The sequence below is a fragment of the Calcarisporiella thermophila genome (assembly GCF_041956535.1).
Source record: "Calcarisporiella thermophila strain CBS 279.70 unplaced genomic scaffold VTP21scaffold_1, whole genome shotgun sequence".
Taxonomy (NCBI): Eukaryota; Fungi; Calcarisporiellomycota; class Calcarisporiellomycetes; order Calcarisporiellales; family Calcarisporiellaceae; genus Calcarisporiella; species Calcarisporiella thermophila.
In genome coordinates, this window is record NW_027192191.1 from 659,328 (window position 1) to 677,887 (window position 18,560).

General features: G+C 45.4%; 4 protein-coding genes across 4 annotated transcripts; 1 reads left to right on the forward strand and 3 right to left on the reverse strand.

Moving 5' to 3' along the window:
• Positions 1-293: 293 nt before the first annotated feature.
• VTP21DRAFT_288 (uncharacterized protein) lies at positions 294-2,210 on the forward strand (the record flags this gene model as incomplete). Its single annotated transcript, XM_069393120.1, has 4 exons — positions 294-1,210; positions 1,276-1,411; positions 1,471-1,794; positions 1,872-2,210. 4 exons carry the CDS (start codon positions 294-296, stop codon positions 2,208-2,210), a joined length of 1,716 nt encoding a protein of 571 aa, XP_069256667.1.
• A 979-nt stretch (positions 2,211-3,189) lies between these two features.
• On the reverse strand, positions 3,190-11,509 carry VTP21DRAFT_289 (uncharacterized protein; the record flags this gene model as incomplete). The annotated part of the gene is made up of 12 exons (XM_069393131.1): positions 3,190-3,284; positions 3,354-3,419; positions 3,489-3,628; positions 3,718-7,971; positions 8,041-8,188; positions 8,283-9,538; positions 9,622-9,772; positions 9,844-10,080; positions 10,156-10,391; positions 10,479-10,708; positions 10,769-10,863; positions 10,927-11,509. 12 exons carry the CDS (start codon positions 11,507-11,509, stop codon positions 3,190-3,192), a joined length of 7,491 nt encoding a protein of 2,496 aa, XP_069256668.1.
• A 331-nt stretch (positions 11,510-11,840) lies between these two features.
• Positions 11,841-12,119, reverse strand: VTP21DRAFT_290 (uncharacterized protein; the record flags this gene model as incomplete). Its single annotated transcript, XM_069393143.1, has 1 exon — positions 11,841-12,119. One exon carries the CDS (start codon positions 12,117-12,119, stop codon positions 11,841-11,843), a length of 279 nt encoding a protein of 92 aa, XP_069256669.1.
• Positions 12,120-12,943: 824 nt separating this feature from the next.
• Positions 12,944-18,544, reverse strand: VTP21DRAFT_291 (uncharacterized protein; the record flags this gene model as incomplete). The annotated part of the gene is made up of 19 exons (XM_069393154.1): positions 12,944-13,133; positions 13,194-13,323; positions 13,395-13,532; positions 13,605-13,752; positions 13,854-14,000; positions 14,063-14,215; positions 14,290-14,431; positions 14,490-14,761; positions 14,830-15,330; positions 15,403-15,969; positions 16,038-16,216; positions 16,285-16,426; positions 16,500-16,769; positions 16,835-16,971; positions 17,043-17,644; positions 17,708-17,851; positions 17,915-18,060; positions 18,120-18,200; positions 18,263-18,544. The coding sequence occupies 19 exons, from the start codon at positions 18,542-18,544 to the stop codon at positions 12,944-12,946; spliced, it is 4,371 nt and encodes a 1,456-aa protein (XP_069256670.1).
• Positions 18,545-18,560: the final 16 nt, after the last annotated feature.

An 18,560-nucleotide genomic window follows, 5' to 3' on the forward strand; every position in this document is an offset into this window, starting at 1 on the left:
TATCGCTCGAACTGCAGGGTGGCTAGTAGTAGCGGCTGTCATATTATTTGGAGCTCGAGATAGAATAGGTTTTAAATAACACATGGCTACAGTGTTATAATTTACATGTTGATCGTTTATTGTGGTTGCAAAAAGCAACCCTAATCATGCATTTTTCTTTAAAAGTTCAATTAGAAATTATATAGAGTATGATTTAAGCTATTAAGGTTTTTTGTGGCTCAACAATTTACGCAAACCTTCCATCAAAGCGCTTTAACAATATTTCTGATGTAACAGCATCAATTAAAGAACATATGCAAAGCAGACAACCCCATATTAGTCGCCAGCTTGAAGCACTTTCTCTAGATGTGAATAGGCTAGAAGAAGGATTAAATCATCTGAAATTTTTAGCATTTAATTCTGCACCGTCGGGCGATTTAGCGAGCGTAAGAGATTTAGACAGTAACACCAACTCTTCTCTCTCAAACATTGAATCTGAATCGGTGTCAAAACGCACTCAAAAGCATTGTATCGATCGGAACTCCCTCTTCACTGGAGAGAATCTACACTTTCAGTTAAAATTGAGGACTGCAGACGAACTTCGTCGTCTCCTCAGTGCTCATTTTGCATTCGACAGAAATTCACATCTCTCAGTCCCTTTTCTCGATTTTTCCAAGGATCAAGCGCGAGCCAAATCATTTCGCCCATGTACCTTTTTGAACTGGCAATCCCCGGAGCTCCTCCAAGACGATTCACTATACCCCTCTCCCAATCGAGGTTTCGCCATCAATCGCAAACTTAAAGACTATATTTTCCACACCTACTTCAGCAACTGTTCCGGATACTTTGTTTATCCAGATAAGCCAGCTTTTCTTGAAAGCTATTATCGTGGAGAAATCGAACCAACATTACTGCACACAGCCATTGCCGATACGGCTCTTCATCTGCTGATGTTTCATGAAGAGTGTCCAATGTTTAGTCAGATTAATAGTATGATCGGGGGGCTGTTATATTATGCGCAGCGACTTTTAGAGGATGCATTTGACTCCCCTACAATTCAGACTACACTTGCATTTTTGTATATGGAAAATTGTATGAGAAAGCTTTCCCGGTTTGATGACTCGTACACGTATCATAAACAGGCAGTTCTTATGGCACTGGCATTGAGATTGGATCGAGATAATCCAAAGGAGCGTGATCGTGTACAGATAGAATTTCGGAGAAGAGTATGGTTAGTATGGAATGGTTGATGCGTGCTTGTTTTTGACTAGGGGATAGGCTAACTAGAACATATAGGTGTTTACTTTGCGGAAATGAATTGAAGCTTGCAGGAGTATATGGGAAACCTTGGTTGCTCGATTTGGAGATTATCCACAACTCGCTCGACGCAATTGCAGCTCCAAGTGACGACGATGCCGATAGAATGTATCTGGTAAGCAATTTCCCATTGTGATTTTTGGCCATTTTAATGTTACAGGTGTGATAATATAGACATGGCTAAAATCAGAAGCAGAGTTTCACTACAAGCTCGCGAAATTCTCAGATTTCGACTGGACACAGCAGGACTACTTAATTACGCAGCATCTCATTAGTGTTGCTGCATTTCTGCAACAGAATATTAGACAGGTGTTTAATATCATTAGCAGGGAGGATATCCATGCCCGGCGAACGATTGGATTGTGCGTTAGGCAGACTTTCTGGGTCGATTGGTGCCATATGTGGATGCAATTTATCGAGTCAGACGCACCTCCACGGAGAATGGAGACTGAGTTCATGCAGCAGCTGAGAGGCAAGGCCTTTGAAGAGTTTCTAAGGGTAATTCTCCCTTCATCTGTAATCTCAATGCGCAACTGGACTAGAAAAATTTATGTTGAATATTGCTGTTCCACTAGGGATTGTACAACATAACCTTGTGTTGGCAAGATGCCATCCGGCTCCAAAATTGGTGCAAGGTATACACGCCTAGTTATATCTTTTGCCATCTATTCAAATTTATTGCACGAACACATCCAAGTCACACCGCGCGACGATATATTTACGCACAGTTGTCACAAATATACCAGCACATGAAATCTGTTCTGAGGCCCTCGTGCATTGCTGTACAAGTACAGATGACAGACGTAGCAAATGCTCTCGAGGAGATGCGCCCAATAGTTTTTACTAAAGAAGAGCTGAGAGCTACGAGGTTTAGGCCGATTGCGATAAGAAAGCGGCTCGAACCATTAAACTAGTCATCCCGGCAAGGCATTGTGCCATTCAAGTCTCTCTTAGTACTCAAAAGGCCTGTTTATTATAACTTGTTTTATTTGAAAGACTGTAAATGTGTATTTAAACATAATTTTTCAAGGACATCAGCGTTCAAATCGATTCAAGCCCGAAGAGGGTACCTTTAAGAAAAATAACCTTGAATAGTGTGAAAGGATGTCGGTGTATAGCATTTTTCATAGGCAGGAAAAAATCGCCTTGAGCCATCTTTTCTTTCCTCAAATAGCTCATTTTTCATAACCGATGTAGTCGGAGGTTTCAAATAAAGTTTTGCTAATTGGAGCTGTGCTCTCTTGTTATGTATCCAAAAGAATTCAACAGGAAGCATTGGATGACATTAGTCTCGCATCTCTTACTATAACCATAGCGCATGGTGAACGCATGCCTTGTTAGGTCTCATCAATGAAAGTCATATTTTCCGTATCTGCATTTATCAAATGAGGCGTTTAACGAGCAGATGCATTCTGTTTCGACCATTTTTATTAAACCACGTGGAGTTTCCAATGAAGAAGCAGATAAGGAATTCAGTTGGAGAAAAAAGGAGATACGTGGATGCGTATTGGAGAGCATCGATTTCGAACCAGGCACGGTGTAGAATCAATTTACCCAGTCATCTCTTCTGTCAAATGTACAAGTTTATAGCGAGAACACACCCAAATCATTTAAGTTGAGAGCGACTCGAAGCCGAACAACTTTTGCTTTATAAATTTCATGGCAAAAGAAACAAAGTTATCAGTACATCGTACAAGAACAGAAATCCTTTACAACAATGCAGAGGAAAACAAAAGCTAAAAAAAATTATAAAAGCCGAATCGCTTGCTTGAAATGTCATAAAATCTATTTAAAATAGGCCCTCGCAAAAGAAAAGTAGGGGGTATAACTAAGCATAGCCAAGCAGTGAGAATTAGAAAGAAGAATTAAGACGTTATAGAGATAAAACAGATTTCAGTATGATTTGTCTTCTGGCGTGGGTGGTAGGGTGTCCACGTCTGGGTTTTGACCCCACCGCCGGATGACTTCAAGGATTTTGGTTTGGTTCACTATATCAGGCCACAATGATTAGCACACCTGGTATAAAGTTAGTCGATAAGACAAGGAGCATTCCTAACCTGGCTTGTGAAGACAATCCTGCATTCCAGCCTCTAAACAAGTTTGCTTGGTAGAGCTTTGGACATCTAGCAGCACGCATAATGGAGCTGGGGTTAGTGACAAGCATATCCTCGTCAAAATACTCGAAGCCTTACCAGCCGTCAAAGCAATAATCGGGACATGCCGCATGCGGGCATTGGAGTACTCCCATTTTCTTATTGCTCTCGCCGCCTCGAACCCATCGAGGTGGGGCATATGGCAGTCCATGAGGATTACGGAGATATCGCTTGCCGACCTAAAAAGTGAAGTCAAGCCACAGGTTAATCCATGCATTGATGAGCTAGCCAGAGGGGCCTGGGGCTAAAGCAAAGCTGCCAAATCTACCTTTGGAACATTTTCACGGCTTCCTCACCGTCATTTGCAAGCAGAATCTTCTCAAACCCATACTTGTGGAGTTGTCGAACCACAACTTTCTGCGCTATCGGATTGTCCTCAGCCACCAACACGGTGATGTTGGTGATGTGGGCTAGCTTTTCACTTTTACTCATGCTCTCTTCGAGTCTGAAAGTGCCCGCATTCTCGGTGTTTGCCGAAGAAGGCAACGCCTTTCGATCATACCCGGATGTCGGGTGGTCAATGTGTGAAAGAGTGGCCAGCTGAGAGGTCATGTAGACGGCAGCCATAGCTTCATGCCGCTCCTTTTCTTTCTCCGGGCTCTTGGGATGAAAATTAAGCACCTCTAGGCCCTCTGTCAGTGTGCGCACACGAGATGCCATCAAGTCCAGGATCAACTGCCGCAGTTTGAATTCCATGGGTGGTCGCTTGATCCGTGTTGCTGTCATCCGATTACCGATGAGCCGCTCGATAGCCCGGAAATCCTCCAGTTGGCGACACCGCTTTCGCTTCATAGTGTAGGAGCGGGACATGAATAGCAAGCGTATCCGATAGAATCTCGGCTCCTTGACAAGCTCCTCGACAAGCCGGTGCATTTCCTCAAAGACATTGTAGTCAAGGATCAGTATATGGGGGAGGGCCTCATCGCTCGCCGCTCGGAGAGTTTCTAAGAGCTTCTGCGTGCTCTCCGGAACATCAAGAGTGAGAGGGAAGAGTTTAGCTTGGTACATGGCGACCTTATTTTGACTTTCTGCCAGCAGCATCACCCGAACCGGCGGCAAATCTATCATTGGCACTTCAAGGTTGCTATTTTCGGCAATTTCAAGCTTAACCGTGAACCAGAACAAACTTCCTTTGCCCTTGCTGCTCCGCACCCCAATATCTCCTTGCATAAGCTGAGTCAGCTCGCGACAAATGCTCAGGCCCAACCCCGTGCCTCCATACATGCGGGTGGTGGAGCCGTCCACCTGTGAGAATGGTCGGAAGAGGTTCAGCTGCTCCTCGTGAGACATTCCAATGCCCGTGTCTTGGATCTCAAACTTCACAACAATGTGCTTCGAGTCCTTCTCCATCGGGATGCATCGCACGAAGACCTCCCCGTTATGGGTAAATTTGATCCCATTGCCGACCAAGTTCATGAGGATTTGGCGGAGCCGACCCACGTCACCAATGAGCACCCGGGGCAACAGTGCGTCCACAAAGCAATTTAGCTCGACATCTTTGTCGTGAGCTAATGAGGAAAGCAGATGGCACACATCGCCCAGTAGTGACACAGTCGAGAATGCCGTGTACTCGAGCTTCACCTTCTTGGCCTCCAACTTGCTGTAGTCTAGCAGCGAATCGATAATTCGTAGCAACATGTGGCAAGACTGCTGACATGTATCGACATACTCGCGCTGGATAGGATCCAGTATGGTGTCGGCCAGCAAATTCACCATGCCCAATACGCCGCTGAAGGGGGTCCTTAGTTCGTGGCTCATATTAGCCAAGAACTGGCTCTTCATTCTCATGGATTCCAACGCGGCTTCTCGAGTTCTGATCAGCTCCTCGACCATGTTCTTACGATCGGTAATATCCATCACGAAGCCCATCACGTTATGCAGGCTCCCCTCTTCGCTGTTGGGTATTCGCGCCAGCCCGGCCTGAACCCAGACCTTTTTCCCATTAGGCATGAGGCAGCACTTCTCGTAGGGATTGCATTCGCCCGACCTCTCCATCTCCTTGATGGCATGAATATCGAGCTCGCGATGCTCAGGAATGGTATGGTTTTGCCACAGGACTGGGTAATTGTTGATAAGTTCTTCCCTTTTGAGCCCGGTGAGCTTGAAATAGGTTTCATTTGCTTCGTAAATGCTTCCATTTCTATTCGCAAAGAAGATGCCAGCCAGATTACTCTCGAAGAGCCGACGGAATCGGGATTCGGACTTGATGAGTCTCCCGTAAATTTCCTTGTCTTCCCGGGCCTTCTTTTGGTCCTCTACATCGGTGCAAGTTCCGATCCAGTGAACAACGCTTTCATCGGCGCTATCAAATATGGGCATGACCCGATAGATATGCCAGCGGTAGATTCCGTCCTTTCGCTTAATCCTTAGCTCGGTGGTCATGATATTGTAGGCGAGAGAAGGTTCTTTCCAATACTCCAAGAGGCTCTTATGGTCATCGGGGTGGAACAGAGGTATCCAATTCCAGTCGAGGATTTCCTCTGGCTTCACGCCTGCGTATGTCTCCCACTGTGCATTAGCAAAGGTGAATTTTCCATCCGGGGACGCGGTGAATACGAGCTGGGGCATAAGCTCGAGCAAAGCACGATATTTTTGCTCCTTACGCTCTGCTTCAGCGCGCGCCACCTGCTCACGCTTCAACATTTCGCTCTTGGCCACCGTGGCTTCCTGCAGGGAGACAACAAGTCTGGCGTTCAAGATGGAGATGGCCACCTGGTTGCACAGTATCTCCAACACCTCGATGTGGCGAATGGTGAATGCACCGCTATTGCTGGAGTTTTCAAGGTAAAGACAGCCATATATCTCGTTATTATGAAAAATAGGCATGCAGATAACACTCTTGACCCGATTGGAGATAATGTAAGGGTCTCGTGATATGTTCGGTTCTTTGTATGCATTGGCCGAGCGGAAGGGCAAGAACGTGCGCACCACAAGGCTTGCAATACTTCGTGGGAAATCACTCGTATTCTCATCGTTCCTCAGGGTATAGCCGCCCGACGCCGACCACTCACTCTTCAAGAAGAGTCTACTGTTCTGCTTGAAAATCATTTTACAGAGGGTTGCGCCTGCGTTCTCCGCGGCGATTTGCAACATAGCAGGAATAACAGAGTCCAGCTCGGTCATTTCGCTCATGACCTGGACAGCACGGATCACCGAGAAGAAATCAACTTCATCGGTCGAGCCGGCCGTTTCAAAGTGGGTCGAAGAGGTATGGGATAGCGCGGCCTCTCGGTTCGGGCGGTAGAGGAGATGTCGGCGCTCTTCGTGGCTCGAGCTGGACCGTAAATCGTTCGGGGTGCGGGAGCTAGCATTCTCGATAGAGTTGGTAGGAAAAGTTGCAGGCAACATGTGCATCGACGGATAAACCAAATTGGGGTACGCCTCGACAACTTGGCTGATCTTGTTCTTGGCGCCCCATTCCACGTAGAGTTGCAGAGCACTGTTCATAAATGAAGAGGCAAAAGCCATTTGGTCATGCGTATAGTGGTGCAATGCCGTCCGTTCAAGTGCAAGAGCCTTGTAAATCAAAACCTGCTGGCGACGCGAAAGATCTGTTGCTCGGCTATAGAGCTGTAGGGCTAGGTCAGAGTTTCCTTCCAAGGATGCAATTTCCGCTTCAACCAGGATGGCGTTATCAATGAAGTGAGATGCCTCCTTTTCGATGAGGGGCTGCAGGAGTGCAAACAGATTCTTGAGCTCCGTCAATAGTGAGTGATATTCGCTCGAATCTTGAAGACCCTGGCTCAGTTTTTTCCGCAATACACCAGAGAGTGCTAGTGCGTGCATGATCAAAACTCGCATTGCAAGGTAGCTACCGGTGGCTGAGTGAAGTTTGCCATACTCCCTCCCAACCGCGATGGCCACTTCATAGTGACCAAGGGTGGTCAGAGTAACCAATTTGTAGGCGTAGTAGGTCACGAGGCGTGTTAGAGGGACAGAGGTTTCCGTGATCTGGGACAAATTGCAAGACTTTTGGAATTCCCTCCCATCGAAATCTGCAGATCCATTTTTCATCGTTTCTCCCATTAGGCCGCGTACAGACTGTCGAAGCGTACAGTAGAGGAACGCATGCGGAAGTACTCCGTGTTGGTGCTCAAGCAGGGAAACACACTTCTTCACCTCATCCAACACTTCTTCCAACGAAATTCGCATGCAAAACTTTTGTTGGCATAGTATAATTCCACAAAGACCGCAAGTGGACGGGTCACCACTTCGTAAACTAAGCTCAAAAGCCTCCTGCAGCTTTGCATATATTTCGGTCTGTGAATAGCGCATGATGCCCATAGCAGAGTAAAAGAAGCTCATCGCCTTTGCCCGGATTTTATTGCTAGGCTCTAGAGCCGGGATAAGGGATTCAACTGCGTACTCTCCAATGCGGTAGGCATTGGCATTGTTATGGAGAAGTCCATATCGAAGACAGCATATCGACAGACAAACTAGAGGTGATATGATGCTCTCGTTGATCTCACCGGCAGTGAGCGATAAAAGAATTGCTTTACAGTTGACCACAGCAAAGAAAAGTCTATATTGATTAATTTTGGAAATACATTAGGGCATTATGACAAAATATGGGTATCAATTTTGCACTTACGGATCATGCGTATAAGACATATCTGAGCACACTTCAAAGAGCTTCATGAGTGCAAGCGTTCTCCTATCAGTCATTCTAGGGAGGTTTGCGATGTTTTCGAGCCCGATACCGTCTAACTTCATGATGATCATGGTGATCATAGGAAAAACTATTGAGAGGGAGAGAAGGTAGGGAAAAGGAGATCGGTTAATAGGAGCTTAAATAATCGAAGTAAATCGCTGTTATTGATTGCCTCTCCATACCTATTTCCAGAGTTGGAAATAAAGGAATAGGATCTTCACCGAAATCGCTCATTGCTTCGTTAAAGCAGTGAGCGGCCTCGAGAGTTCTATCCGTTGTACTGTAAATAAGCACTCGGAGTATGTAGAGTTCGGCTCTTGCAACAATATCCTCGGCATGCTTGAGCAGCTCCTGAGTAAGATCAAGCGCGTGTGTGTGATTTCCAACCACAAACTCGCACTCGGCAATCAGCCGCTTGATCTCCAGTGACTCTTCTCTTACATTTGGGTCCCACGGATTGTCTGGGAGCAATGATTCGGCCGTGCGAAGGTAATCGATTGCATTCACCACCTCCACATCAACCTGGAACGCACGACGACCAGCCAAAAGATTAAGCTCACGCAATCGTTCCTGAGACGCATACTGGGTGACCCCTTCGCCCAAGGGAATCGCCTTATTAAGCTGTTGCACCACATCGTAGAGCTGTGCGCGGTCGTCCTGCAACCACTCAAGCAGCTTGGCGCCTATTCTGCCATGCATATGCATGCGTTCTTCGGGCTCCATTAGAGAGTAGACCGCGGCCTGGATGCGATCATGATAGAAACGCCAGAAGATCAATGTGTCGCACGGACGATTCACCGGGTCAGGGCAGTCACCACCAGTGCTATCCATGGTGGTGATGAGACCCTCGCGCACTGCAACGTTGAGCGAATGGATAACATTGACTCTTGCAGGCATAATCTCCTCGATCAGCTCGGTGGAGAATGTGCTACCTATACAGGCCGCTGCTTTGACCAACTCGAGAGTAGGTTCCGGAACAACCACCAATTTATCTGCCAGAAACTCGGGATCCATGGGGCCGGTGCCTTTGGACTCCACTTCCGCGGGTTTCCACTCAAATCGACGCGTTGTCCAGTTGAACTCGATAAGTCGCTCGCGGTATAAACTAGACAGAAACTGCACAATAAAAAAGGGTATACCAAATGTTTTACGCTGGACAATAGTGGCGAGTTCGGTGACTTCTGGGGAGGAACTGGGGAGACGCACTGTATCCGCGATAAGGTGGCGTATTGCTTGAAGATCGAGAGCCCCGACGTGAATGTTGTTCACTCGGAAATTTGACTCGAAAATAGCAGGGGAGAGTTGGATGGATATATTGGAGCGATGCGCAAAAATGATAAGAGTTCGGCGGCCTTTGGCCGTCATCATAGGCGGGGGGGCTGCGAATGGCCGATTACTCGAGACAATTCCCATGACTTCTTTAGAACCAGGATCAGCCCTAAAATCAAAGATATAGAGCAAAAGAAAAGAGAATTTATATATATGAGTTGGATATTTTTTGGGGCGCAAAATAAACTCTACCATTGGGCATCGTCAAAAAAAAGGGTTAGCGTTTTCACCTTTGAGATACTGTAAGTGAAAACTTTAATACATCGCAATAGACGACGCTGGGCTTCATTGACTGGCAAACTCTCTGGTTCAGGCCAATCACTCCCGATCAACATCTCGAGTTCTAAAGGTTTCAGAGTTGAATATCAATAAAGGGACAGAAATTGTAAGCCATGGAAAATAGGAAAGCCCCACCTGGGAGAACTTCGATGAGAACTCGGCCGTCATTTTGCAGGTGCTCGCACATGACCTCCCTCACCTCATTGACAACCTCATCGGTATCGGAAAGCACCTGGTGGAGCAGATTTTTGAAGCAGTCGAGGACGGCAGCATAGGGTCTGACGGAGTGCTTCTCGAACTTTCCCGAAGAGAAATAACCCAGCATTTGAGCTTTTGGTTGGAGTCCGCGAACCAGGGCTGACTTTCCCATTCCTTAATTAACAAAAAAACAAAAAGCTTTATCATAAGACAAAGTCACTAGGAAGTAATCCGTAAAAGGTCTACAACCTGCTGTTCCCTCCAAAATGACAAGCTCCGAGTTGTTGTTGTTGTGTACTCGATTCAAAATTTCTTCAAGTGCTCTTAACTCTTTCTTTCGACCATAAACCTTGGTTGGGATGCGAAATATGGAGGATGAGTCGTGAGTTCCAAGCTCGAGCTCGAAATTAAGATTGTTCGGATCTTCCTGTATCCTCTTCTGGCACAGGCGGAGATCATAGAGCACGCCATGAGCACTTTGGTATCTATATATGAATCAAATAACATTAGAAAAAACAGAGACAGCAATAGAGCAAACGACAATCTTGGGTTATGCATCGAATGAAGATTACCGATCGGAGCACGACTTTTTAAGGAGCTTCTGGATGATGCGGTCTAGGATTGGGGGGGCTTCTGGCCGTTTCGAGAGGATGGACGGAGGATTCTTTGCAAGGTGCATATGAAGGATCTCCATTTTGCTTGACGAAGTGAATGGCACCTCGCCTGTGAGGGTTTGATAGAGCGTAATACCGAGCGAATATAGATCCGTCCGGTGATCTACTAGGGCATCCGTTCGACCCGTCTAATGGAGCATTACAGTTAAGTTAACTTACTCTTTTTCAAATCAAGGGCAAGCACAGACCTGCTCCGGAGACACATATTCTATTCTGGATTCAATGTCCAAGAATGCGCTGCCGCTACACACTGCGGCTTCAATGGACCAACGCATTGAACGACCTAGATCACGCGATCAAGATGAATCAGGTGAGTCATCAAAGGGACAAGTCGAAAGCTACTCACTGAAATTGAATATTAGCACTCTCTTCGTTTCCGGATCATATAAAATGTTCATAGGTTGGATATTGCAGTGCATGACATTTTTCTGATGGATCCAATCGATCGCTTCGCAAAGGTGGATGGCAAAGGTGAAAAATGTGTCTAATGCTAGCCCATTTTGTGGTATGACCTTGTGCAGCGGAATACTTTGAGGGGGACTTTGTAGTATTACCAGGGAATGATGGTTATCGTCACAGATTAGCTTTACTGGGACCGGAATTGATTCATTATTCGTTCCGCAATTAAAGAGATTATACATAAACGCGAACTGGCGCTGCTCGCGATAGGTGTCGCCGCGATTTTGATTCTTTTCCTTCACCAGAATATACGACTTCTTATCTTCCTTGTTCACTCCCTTCATGATTTGAATGTTGGGAGCGGGCGTCTCCCAAATCTCCTCGACAATATAGGCATCGATCACATCCTCCACCGATGAAATATTTTCAACGGGTGCATCGTTTTTGATTATACGCAGAGGCTGGATGTCAACAATGTTGGCAAAGTCTTCGTCGGATTCGAAAAGGCGATCCTCGATTTCGCCATTCATGACTTGAGTATATAAAATCTTACAACCTCAGCAGGGAAATATTATCAATGGCAAATAATCAACTACAATTCAAATCCACATACAGGTTCCCAAATCTACATCAAACATGCAACGAAGAAAACAAAATGACCGGTCAGTAGACTGAAGACTGAAAAATAAAAAAAGTATATGAAGCGAGTCTCAGGAGTTTAACGGAGGAGATCCCGTTCACTCGAATTAGATCTGATTGGCTGCCTTAGTTCAAAACCTCTACTGTCCAAATGCCCGATGGAATAGGGCGAGAAAGGGCCTGCGTATATCTCCCAGCATTGAATCCCTTATTGAGCCTTAATCACGCAGTGACAACAAATAAGTCGCGCCATGTCCCCGTCGCAACACTAGCGGGGAGCCTTGGACGGCAAGACTTTGTCCGGCCAAGCTGTTCCGAGCCTCTCATTATTCCGAAGAGACGGATTAGTAAGTCATGATGTTGGGGCCGAGAGCATAAGATGAAGCAGATACGGTGGAGGTCCATGGCCATCTTCTCAAAGCCCTCTTTCAGAAAGGGTACAAGTTGTCCCTCCTCCCCTTCATTTTTTGCACTATGGTAGCTGGAAGTGTGGATATGCATGTCTGATCATGCAGTGGGTTACTAATGTAATGAATACGAAAACAATGGCGGCGCGTAGACTTGATTCCAAAACATGACATGCCCGATTCTATTCACCAGGTTTGGCTGCAGCATTCAACCCAGCTGAGATGTGCCAGTGTGGCAATGTGTCAATCGGGAACAATTCTTCCAATTTGATTCCCATAAACCACGTAATGAAACGGTTCTAGTTCCACCAGCAGAGTCCAATGGTGGCTTGGTTGAGTGAGCCCAAACAATTGTCTTTCCATCTCAGCCAATGAGTTACTTTCATTCAAGCTGATCCGACCGCTTCGAATTTTGGTAAATCCTGGTTCGGCATATCCGGCCACTTGGCCGCGTTTTTAAGCACCTATCCACGTAGATTGGCCCAGCTTTAGCTCAGCGTAATTTATTCTATTTATCACGAACGCATTAGTAATGTCCTGCTCTAGAGAGTGCTCAAAATCGGCTGAACACGAACGAGCGTCTCTGATTTATCATTTCAACTGAACTGACTAGGCTTCGAATCCAAGGCGGGGGTGTCGAATGCTGGGGTGTGCGGGGGAAAGGCTGATATCGCTTCGAATCAAGTTTTTTTAGAGAAACTCTAAGACAGTGCTGATTTAGAGCACTTTAATCCTGTTCCCATAGCGACGATTAATACACAATAATAGCTTCAATAGAGAGGTTTATTATATGAAACAATTTTATCTTTATTTTTTTTTTTACTCTTTACAAAATTTAATAGTCTTGCTAAATCCATCCGATTCCTCGACGCATTATCGTTCGTCATTATACACGGAGAAATATAATAAATTCAGATCTCAAAAATATCCCCATCCAAAGTCAATTTCGCGCAAATCGGTTACTATTCGTTCCACTGTTGTCCCTATGCGTTTTGCCATCTCCCTCCTCCGTACGGGCGGCATGCACCATAGAAATTGCCAAATAAGATCGCCATCAAGCACCGCCTTGACCGGGTTGGAGGCAAGACGCTCGTTCGATTGAAGCAGCCTAGAAGATAGGTTTAAGTTCAAAATTTACCAAATATATCTTATATTTGCCGTTGCTTACCGAAATGCCTTTGGGTTAAGTCCAGCAGGGTGCTGCAACCCATTCACTAGCTGACCTTGGAGAAGCTGGAGTCGTTTAAAGGATTTTTCAGGGATAGGGGTTATCAGGCCAAGACTACCATCCAGTGTTCCTAACACACAACATAGAAATTGAGTTGAGGCTCTATTATTTTTAGGCGTAGTACAAGACTCCACACATTACCACATAGACAAAGATACTGTTTTGGCTGCCCCTCGTCAGTCAATGATCTCTTTGGCAATCTTAAGAATTTCTTGATCGTTGAACCAACATGGAAATCCCCACGGCGTAAAAGACGCTGGCCACTGATAGATTGTAAATCTGTGAAAGGAAAAATCCAGAAAACGTGAGTAATAAGTTTGGACTCCCCGGAAAAGCGGCATCAGTACATACTCAATGGGGCATATTGGAACAGCTGCAAGTTTTTCTCTGCATCTGACACGGCAAAATAAAGCGATCTATCATCAATCAAGAAATTGGAGCTTACGACCTCAAGTGGTCGGAAATCTTTTCCAAGCAAAACAAGTTTGGCAGGCTCCTCCTAGAATTGCAATGGAAATGGTTGAGTTAATTATCCTAGAGTAGCGCGATTTCTTTTGGAGGAGAGGAAAGAAGAAGTGAGGGGGAACGTAGAATACATACTTGGAAACCACAGAACCAAATGCTCTTGAAAGCATCGCTTACTAGCAAAAAGTTCTTCACAGACACCAATTCCGTTACGTGGATTTGTACATCCACAAACGCAACAGGAACCAGATTTTCGTTATCGTCAAAGCTCCGGATGATAATCTAGTAACGATATGCAAAGATTAACCAAACGCACTCATGCAGGTCCACCGTGGCCTACTGACCTTAGGCCCTAAACTTGTTGCCAAATATCCCTTGATGTCACAAATAGCTGAAACAGGCCCGCGGACTTCTTCACTGATAAGTTGCTTGAACTTGTGATTCGTTTGAGGGTTATTGGGTTCAGGCACCACTTCAATAATTTCAAAAACATATATCTAAAGTCCAAGCATAAAAATATGAGGTTAAATTCATGAACCAAAATTGGGATGAAGGAGCAATGAGTACATACACATCCACGCATGGCTACATCCTCTCCACGGAAGAATCCTGTGCCCACCGCAATAAAATCTTTGCGCCCACTTGCCGTTTGCTTACTCTCGAGGGTAACACACTCCAAACAGAGACCTTGCTCATATTCTGCAAATTCGTATCTATTGCAAATATGAGTTAGGAAACCGATTCTCAAACATGACAGAATTATAAACCCACCGGTCCACTGTTTCCCACGTCACCGGGGATACTAGTTCAATCGAGAATCGGTCGAGGGTCGGAGAAAGCCCTTTGTTGGCTTGTCCTACTACCTCGCCGTTATCATCGCGCTGAATAAACTCTTCAGGTACCGATGAGAGTACCACGTACACCTGCATGGCTGCGTGGTAGACAATGCGGTGCAGTGTGCGTCCAAGGTGGATTTTTTGCACTGGCCAGTCAACGTCATATGTGAAATTATTAATGGGAAATTCGGATAAACGGACGATACTCTACAAAATCCATAAACATTAATTCATATTTTATCATGCCACTTAATAGTGTATCCAGACTTCCTTGCCTTCTTATCTACAAATAGGAAACCATGATGACAGTTAACGTTGTGGAATGAAGTGAAGGCCACCACCTCGCCCTCGTACCGAGAAAGCATTGGGTGAACCCGCGCCACCGATTTTCCGGAACTCAAAAGCCAAACCGGCTGCCTCCCCTTCACAAATACACCCGTATACCCGCTTATTCCGCGGAATGGCATCAAATATTTCGCCTTTTTGCGTTTTTGAAGAAAGATGTCTTCCTCCTCTTCATTGTTTTCGGTGCCAACCTCCTTTCCGGAGTCCATAGCTGCACTACTGTCACCTTTGTGAGATGGATTGTTGGTTGAAATGCCATTGGTGGTAGCGATTGGTTGAGATGCTGTGGTAGATTTGAGCTCTGAGGGGATATAATCGATGGGAATACGGACAAAGCGCGCTGCAAGGCGGTGGGCGACGGTTTCCTCAATTGAATCAGGAATAAATCGGAATGCTCGATAGACTGCAACCTCGCCTTCTGGTGTTCGAACCTAGTGTAGCAAGGAAATTAAAAAAAATTAATGAGAATATGAGAAACACTGAAATATAAATTAGACATCTACCACTAAATAGGGGTCCATTTTCGTTTTTCCGATATTGGCCAATATAACCTCTAGTTCAACCGCCTGACTCTCTGTTCCAACATTTACACTGCTTTGGACATGATGACGAACGGCAACATCGCTGAGAATGTTCGGTAATGTGCCGAAATAGCTCGAACAAAACACTTCTTCCATGTTCGGCAGGCGCAAAATTTCTAACGATCTATCCCGTCTGTACATGGCAACATAATAGCGTGTCTCTTTTATTTCGTTCACTCCTGTGGTGTTCTGCATGCTGACGTTGGTCTCATTGAGCTGTTCCGACATATTGACATCCTCCTCTAATTCCTGGGTAGCCCCAGAATCACCATACAGATCCATGTCAATAGCGTCATCGTCCGCATCAGCTCCGGAAAATTGGTTTCCTCGGTTTATCCCGGCAGAATAGGCAAGCGGGAGTGAATTCTGAGTTTTGTTCGAAGATCGTGCATCTTTGGCCAGTTGTTGGGTCAGTGAAGAAAACTCGCTGATAGTCAGGAAGCGATTCGAAACGTCAGCAAAGATGTTACAGCTGATGACAGGGTTTCCCTAAAGGGGGTGAGAAATTGTATCGTTAACACTTTGCAATCTATGAAATATAACCACTGGAAGCTTACTGATTGATTAGATATTTCATCGCCAAAGGTCAAGTCTTTGGTTGCATCGTTCCCTTTTAAAAGGGTCACCCGCCCATTTTCTGAAGAGATGAGCACATAGGGGTCTACGATGTGCGCAGCAACGATGTGAGTTTGTTCCAAGTTACTAGTAAACGGAATCATTTGCATCATGTTTCCATCTATAAAGGGGAAATGGGAAGCTGTTAGTCGTTTATATAATCAACGGATAATGCAACACAAGTCGGACCTGCATCCAATAATCGAATTCCTTCACTATACACCTGCACAATTCGGGTATCATCAAACAGAGTCCCAACTGCAACCGTAGGACCATCTGTATAAAATCCTAGGCGGTCAAGTTCTTGAAACGATGCTCCGGCAGCAAGAACCTGGCAAAGTAAGATGCATTGAAGTATTAATAAGAGTCGACTTCAGAAAGCATCAATTCAGCCGGATAGATACCATGGTAGATTTTGGTTTGCTAACAAATAAATACTCATCGTATCCAATGATCATTTCATCGCTCCGATCTTTCACTTCTTCGATACGCATTCCATCGATCAGGACATCTTTACGGCAGTGCACCGTCCACACGTCCTCGCACTCAGGTATATCAAAAGTGCCGGTGAGATGTGGCCGAATACTTCGTTGGAAGATGCAGAGCGATCCGGAGTGGCCATATCCCGAGCACGCAACTAGCTCAACCTCTTCACTGTCGCCATCCTTTTGATCCTAAAAGGTTCAGACATATAAAAACAAGTCCGAGTAGAGGAGGGTGCAGATGGAATAGGGCTTACATTCTTTTTCGCTACCTTCCCAATCGCCATGTCCGAAATGGGACCCGTATTAAGCAGTCGATCACATATTTTAAAATCGAACGTCATTGCTGAAGTGTGGTCGTTTAAGTGCTGATCCACTGTGGATCCATAGAGTTCTAAGTAAAAAATAGGGTAGCTTTTCAGTGCCAGCTTAAAAAACATAATAGAATAGCCAATTAATATATACCATCATCAAACTCGCCCGTGCTCCGCCTAGGCATCCACGAACGGTCCCCAATTCCATTTTCTTTCGGTTTGGAACCTATGGGCTGACTCCCGTACTTTACCATCAAAGAATCCCCTAGGCGACTGCCCAAAAAGAACAGTTTCCTATCTGCAAAGGTGCATGCGCAACTCGGTGCAACTAATCGCTGTGAAAGTTTGCTCAGTTTTAAATTTCTGACTCTGGATCCGTCCATAAGAAACTCCAGGATACAACATGCCCCATCGCGTGTCACAAGAAGCGAATGTGTTCCATCCAAAAAGACAACCCTACAACCCTCCAGCACTAGTTGGAGTTGATTCGCAGCCTTCGAGTCGATTGGAAATTGCGTACTTTTATCGGCAAATGAGTTGACAGCCACACCAATGGCACGAGAGGATTGAGAGAGATGAATGAGAGCATCAGCAGTGACCACAAGAAGGCCACCCACGGGTCTAGGCATAGGGATGATCTGCGTGCAATTGAATGGAAGACGATCTTGGTAGTATATCACAGGGAATACTTTTTTTGTTACATCTAGGGAAACAATGAGAAGGCAGCATGTATCGCTACGTTCAGAAAGACGGCTGCAGAGTGCAATGGAGTTAGGTGGTGTAATATCAATAAGAATGGGGAGGGGGTCAACATACCCAGGCCATGTCTGCTGGGGCTCGAATAAAATGGCCAGCGTAGGCTCAAAATAGTCGTATAAAAATGCAGTATCGATCACATTTCGGATGCGCGGATCAATTTTCTTGGCCTCTAACACAAAACTTGGGTGATATGGCCATTTACTGTAATAAATAGACCGCAATTAAAAAGTGAAAATCAATGCAATATAAGGAGTCGGTGCTGACCCTGAGTTTTCTTCATCATTCAGAGGCAAAACATCGTCCTGTCGAAATGGTAATACTGCAAAGTAGTCGCCGTAGAATCGTAACATTGCACACCGATGTGTTGGGTCCACTCGAATTTCAGGATCCCGACAATATAGAAGCTCACTCTATAGAGAACAAAAATTCTAAGTACCATGCATTGAGTCCGAATGCAATAGAGCCATACTCTGAAATCTTCTCGCTCATAATAGTGAATAGATATGGTAGTGATACTACTCGTAGAGAGTGACCATTCCAGCAACGACATCTACAATTGGAAATTAGAAGGGCATTTTCACAAAAATAACTCCGGTCTAATGATATGCTGACCTTTGCGTCCTTGAAGCTCAGTAATAAACTGTCCAGTCCCCATTTGCTCGAAGTTATAGTCTTTATTACTCCTATTGATGTGATGTTTCCATGGAGCTTGTATTCCGCTATCAGCTTGAGCATCATGTCCTCCTCTTCCTCAAAATGATCGACAATCGCATACACCTTCAGCATAGACGTGCACGCTATGATAAGATTTAACGCGTCAGGAGAAGTGAAACGCGCTACCGCTGCATGTTCAACGACGGTAGGCGAGAAGATCTCTCTGTAGAACGCGGACATCGATAAGCATAGTCCT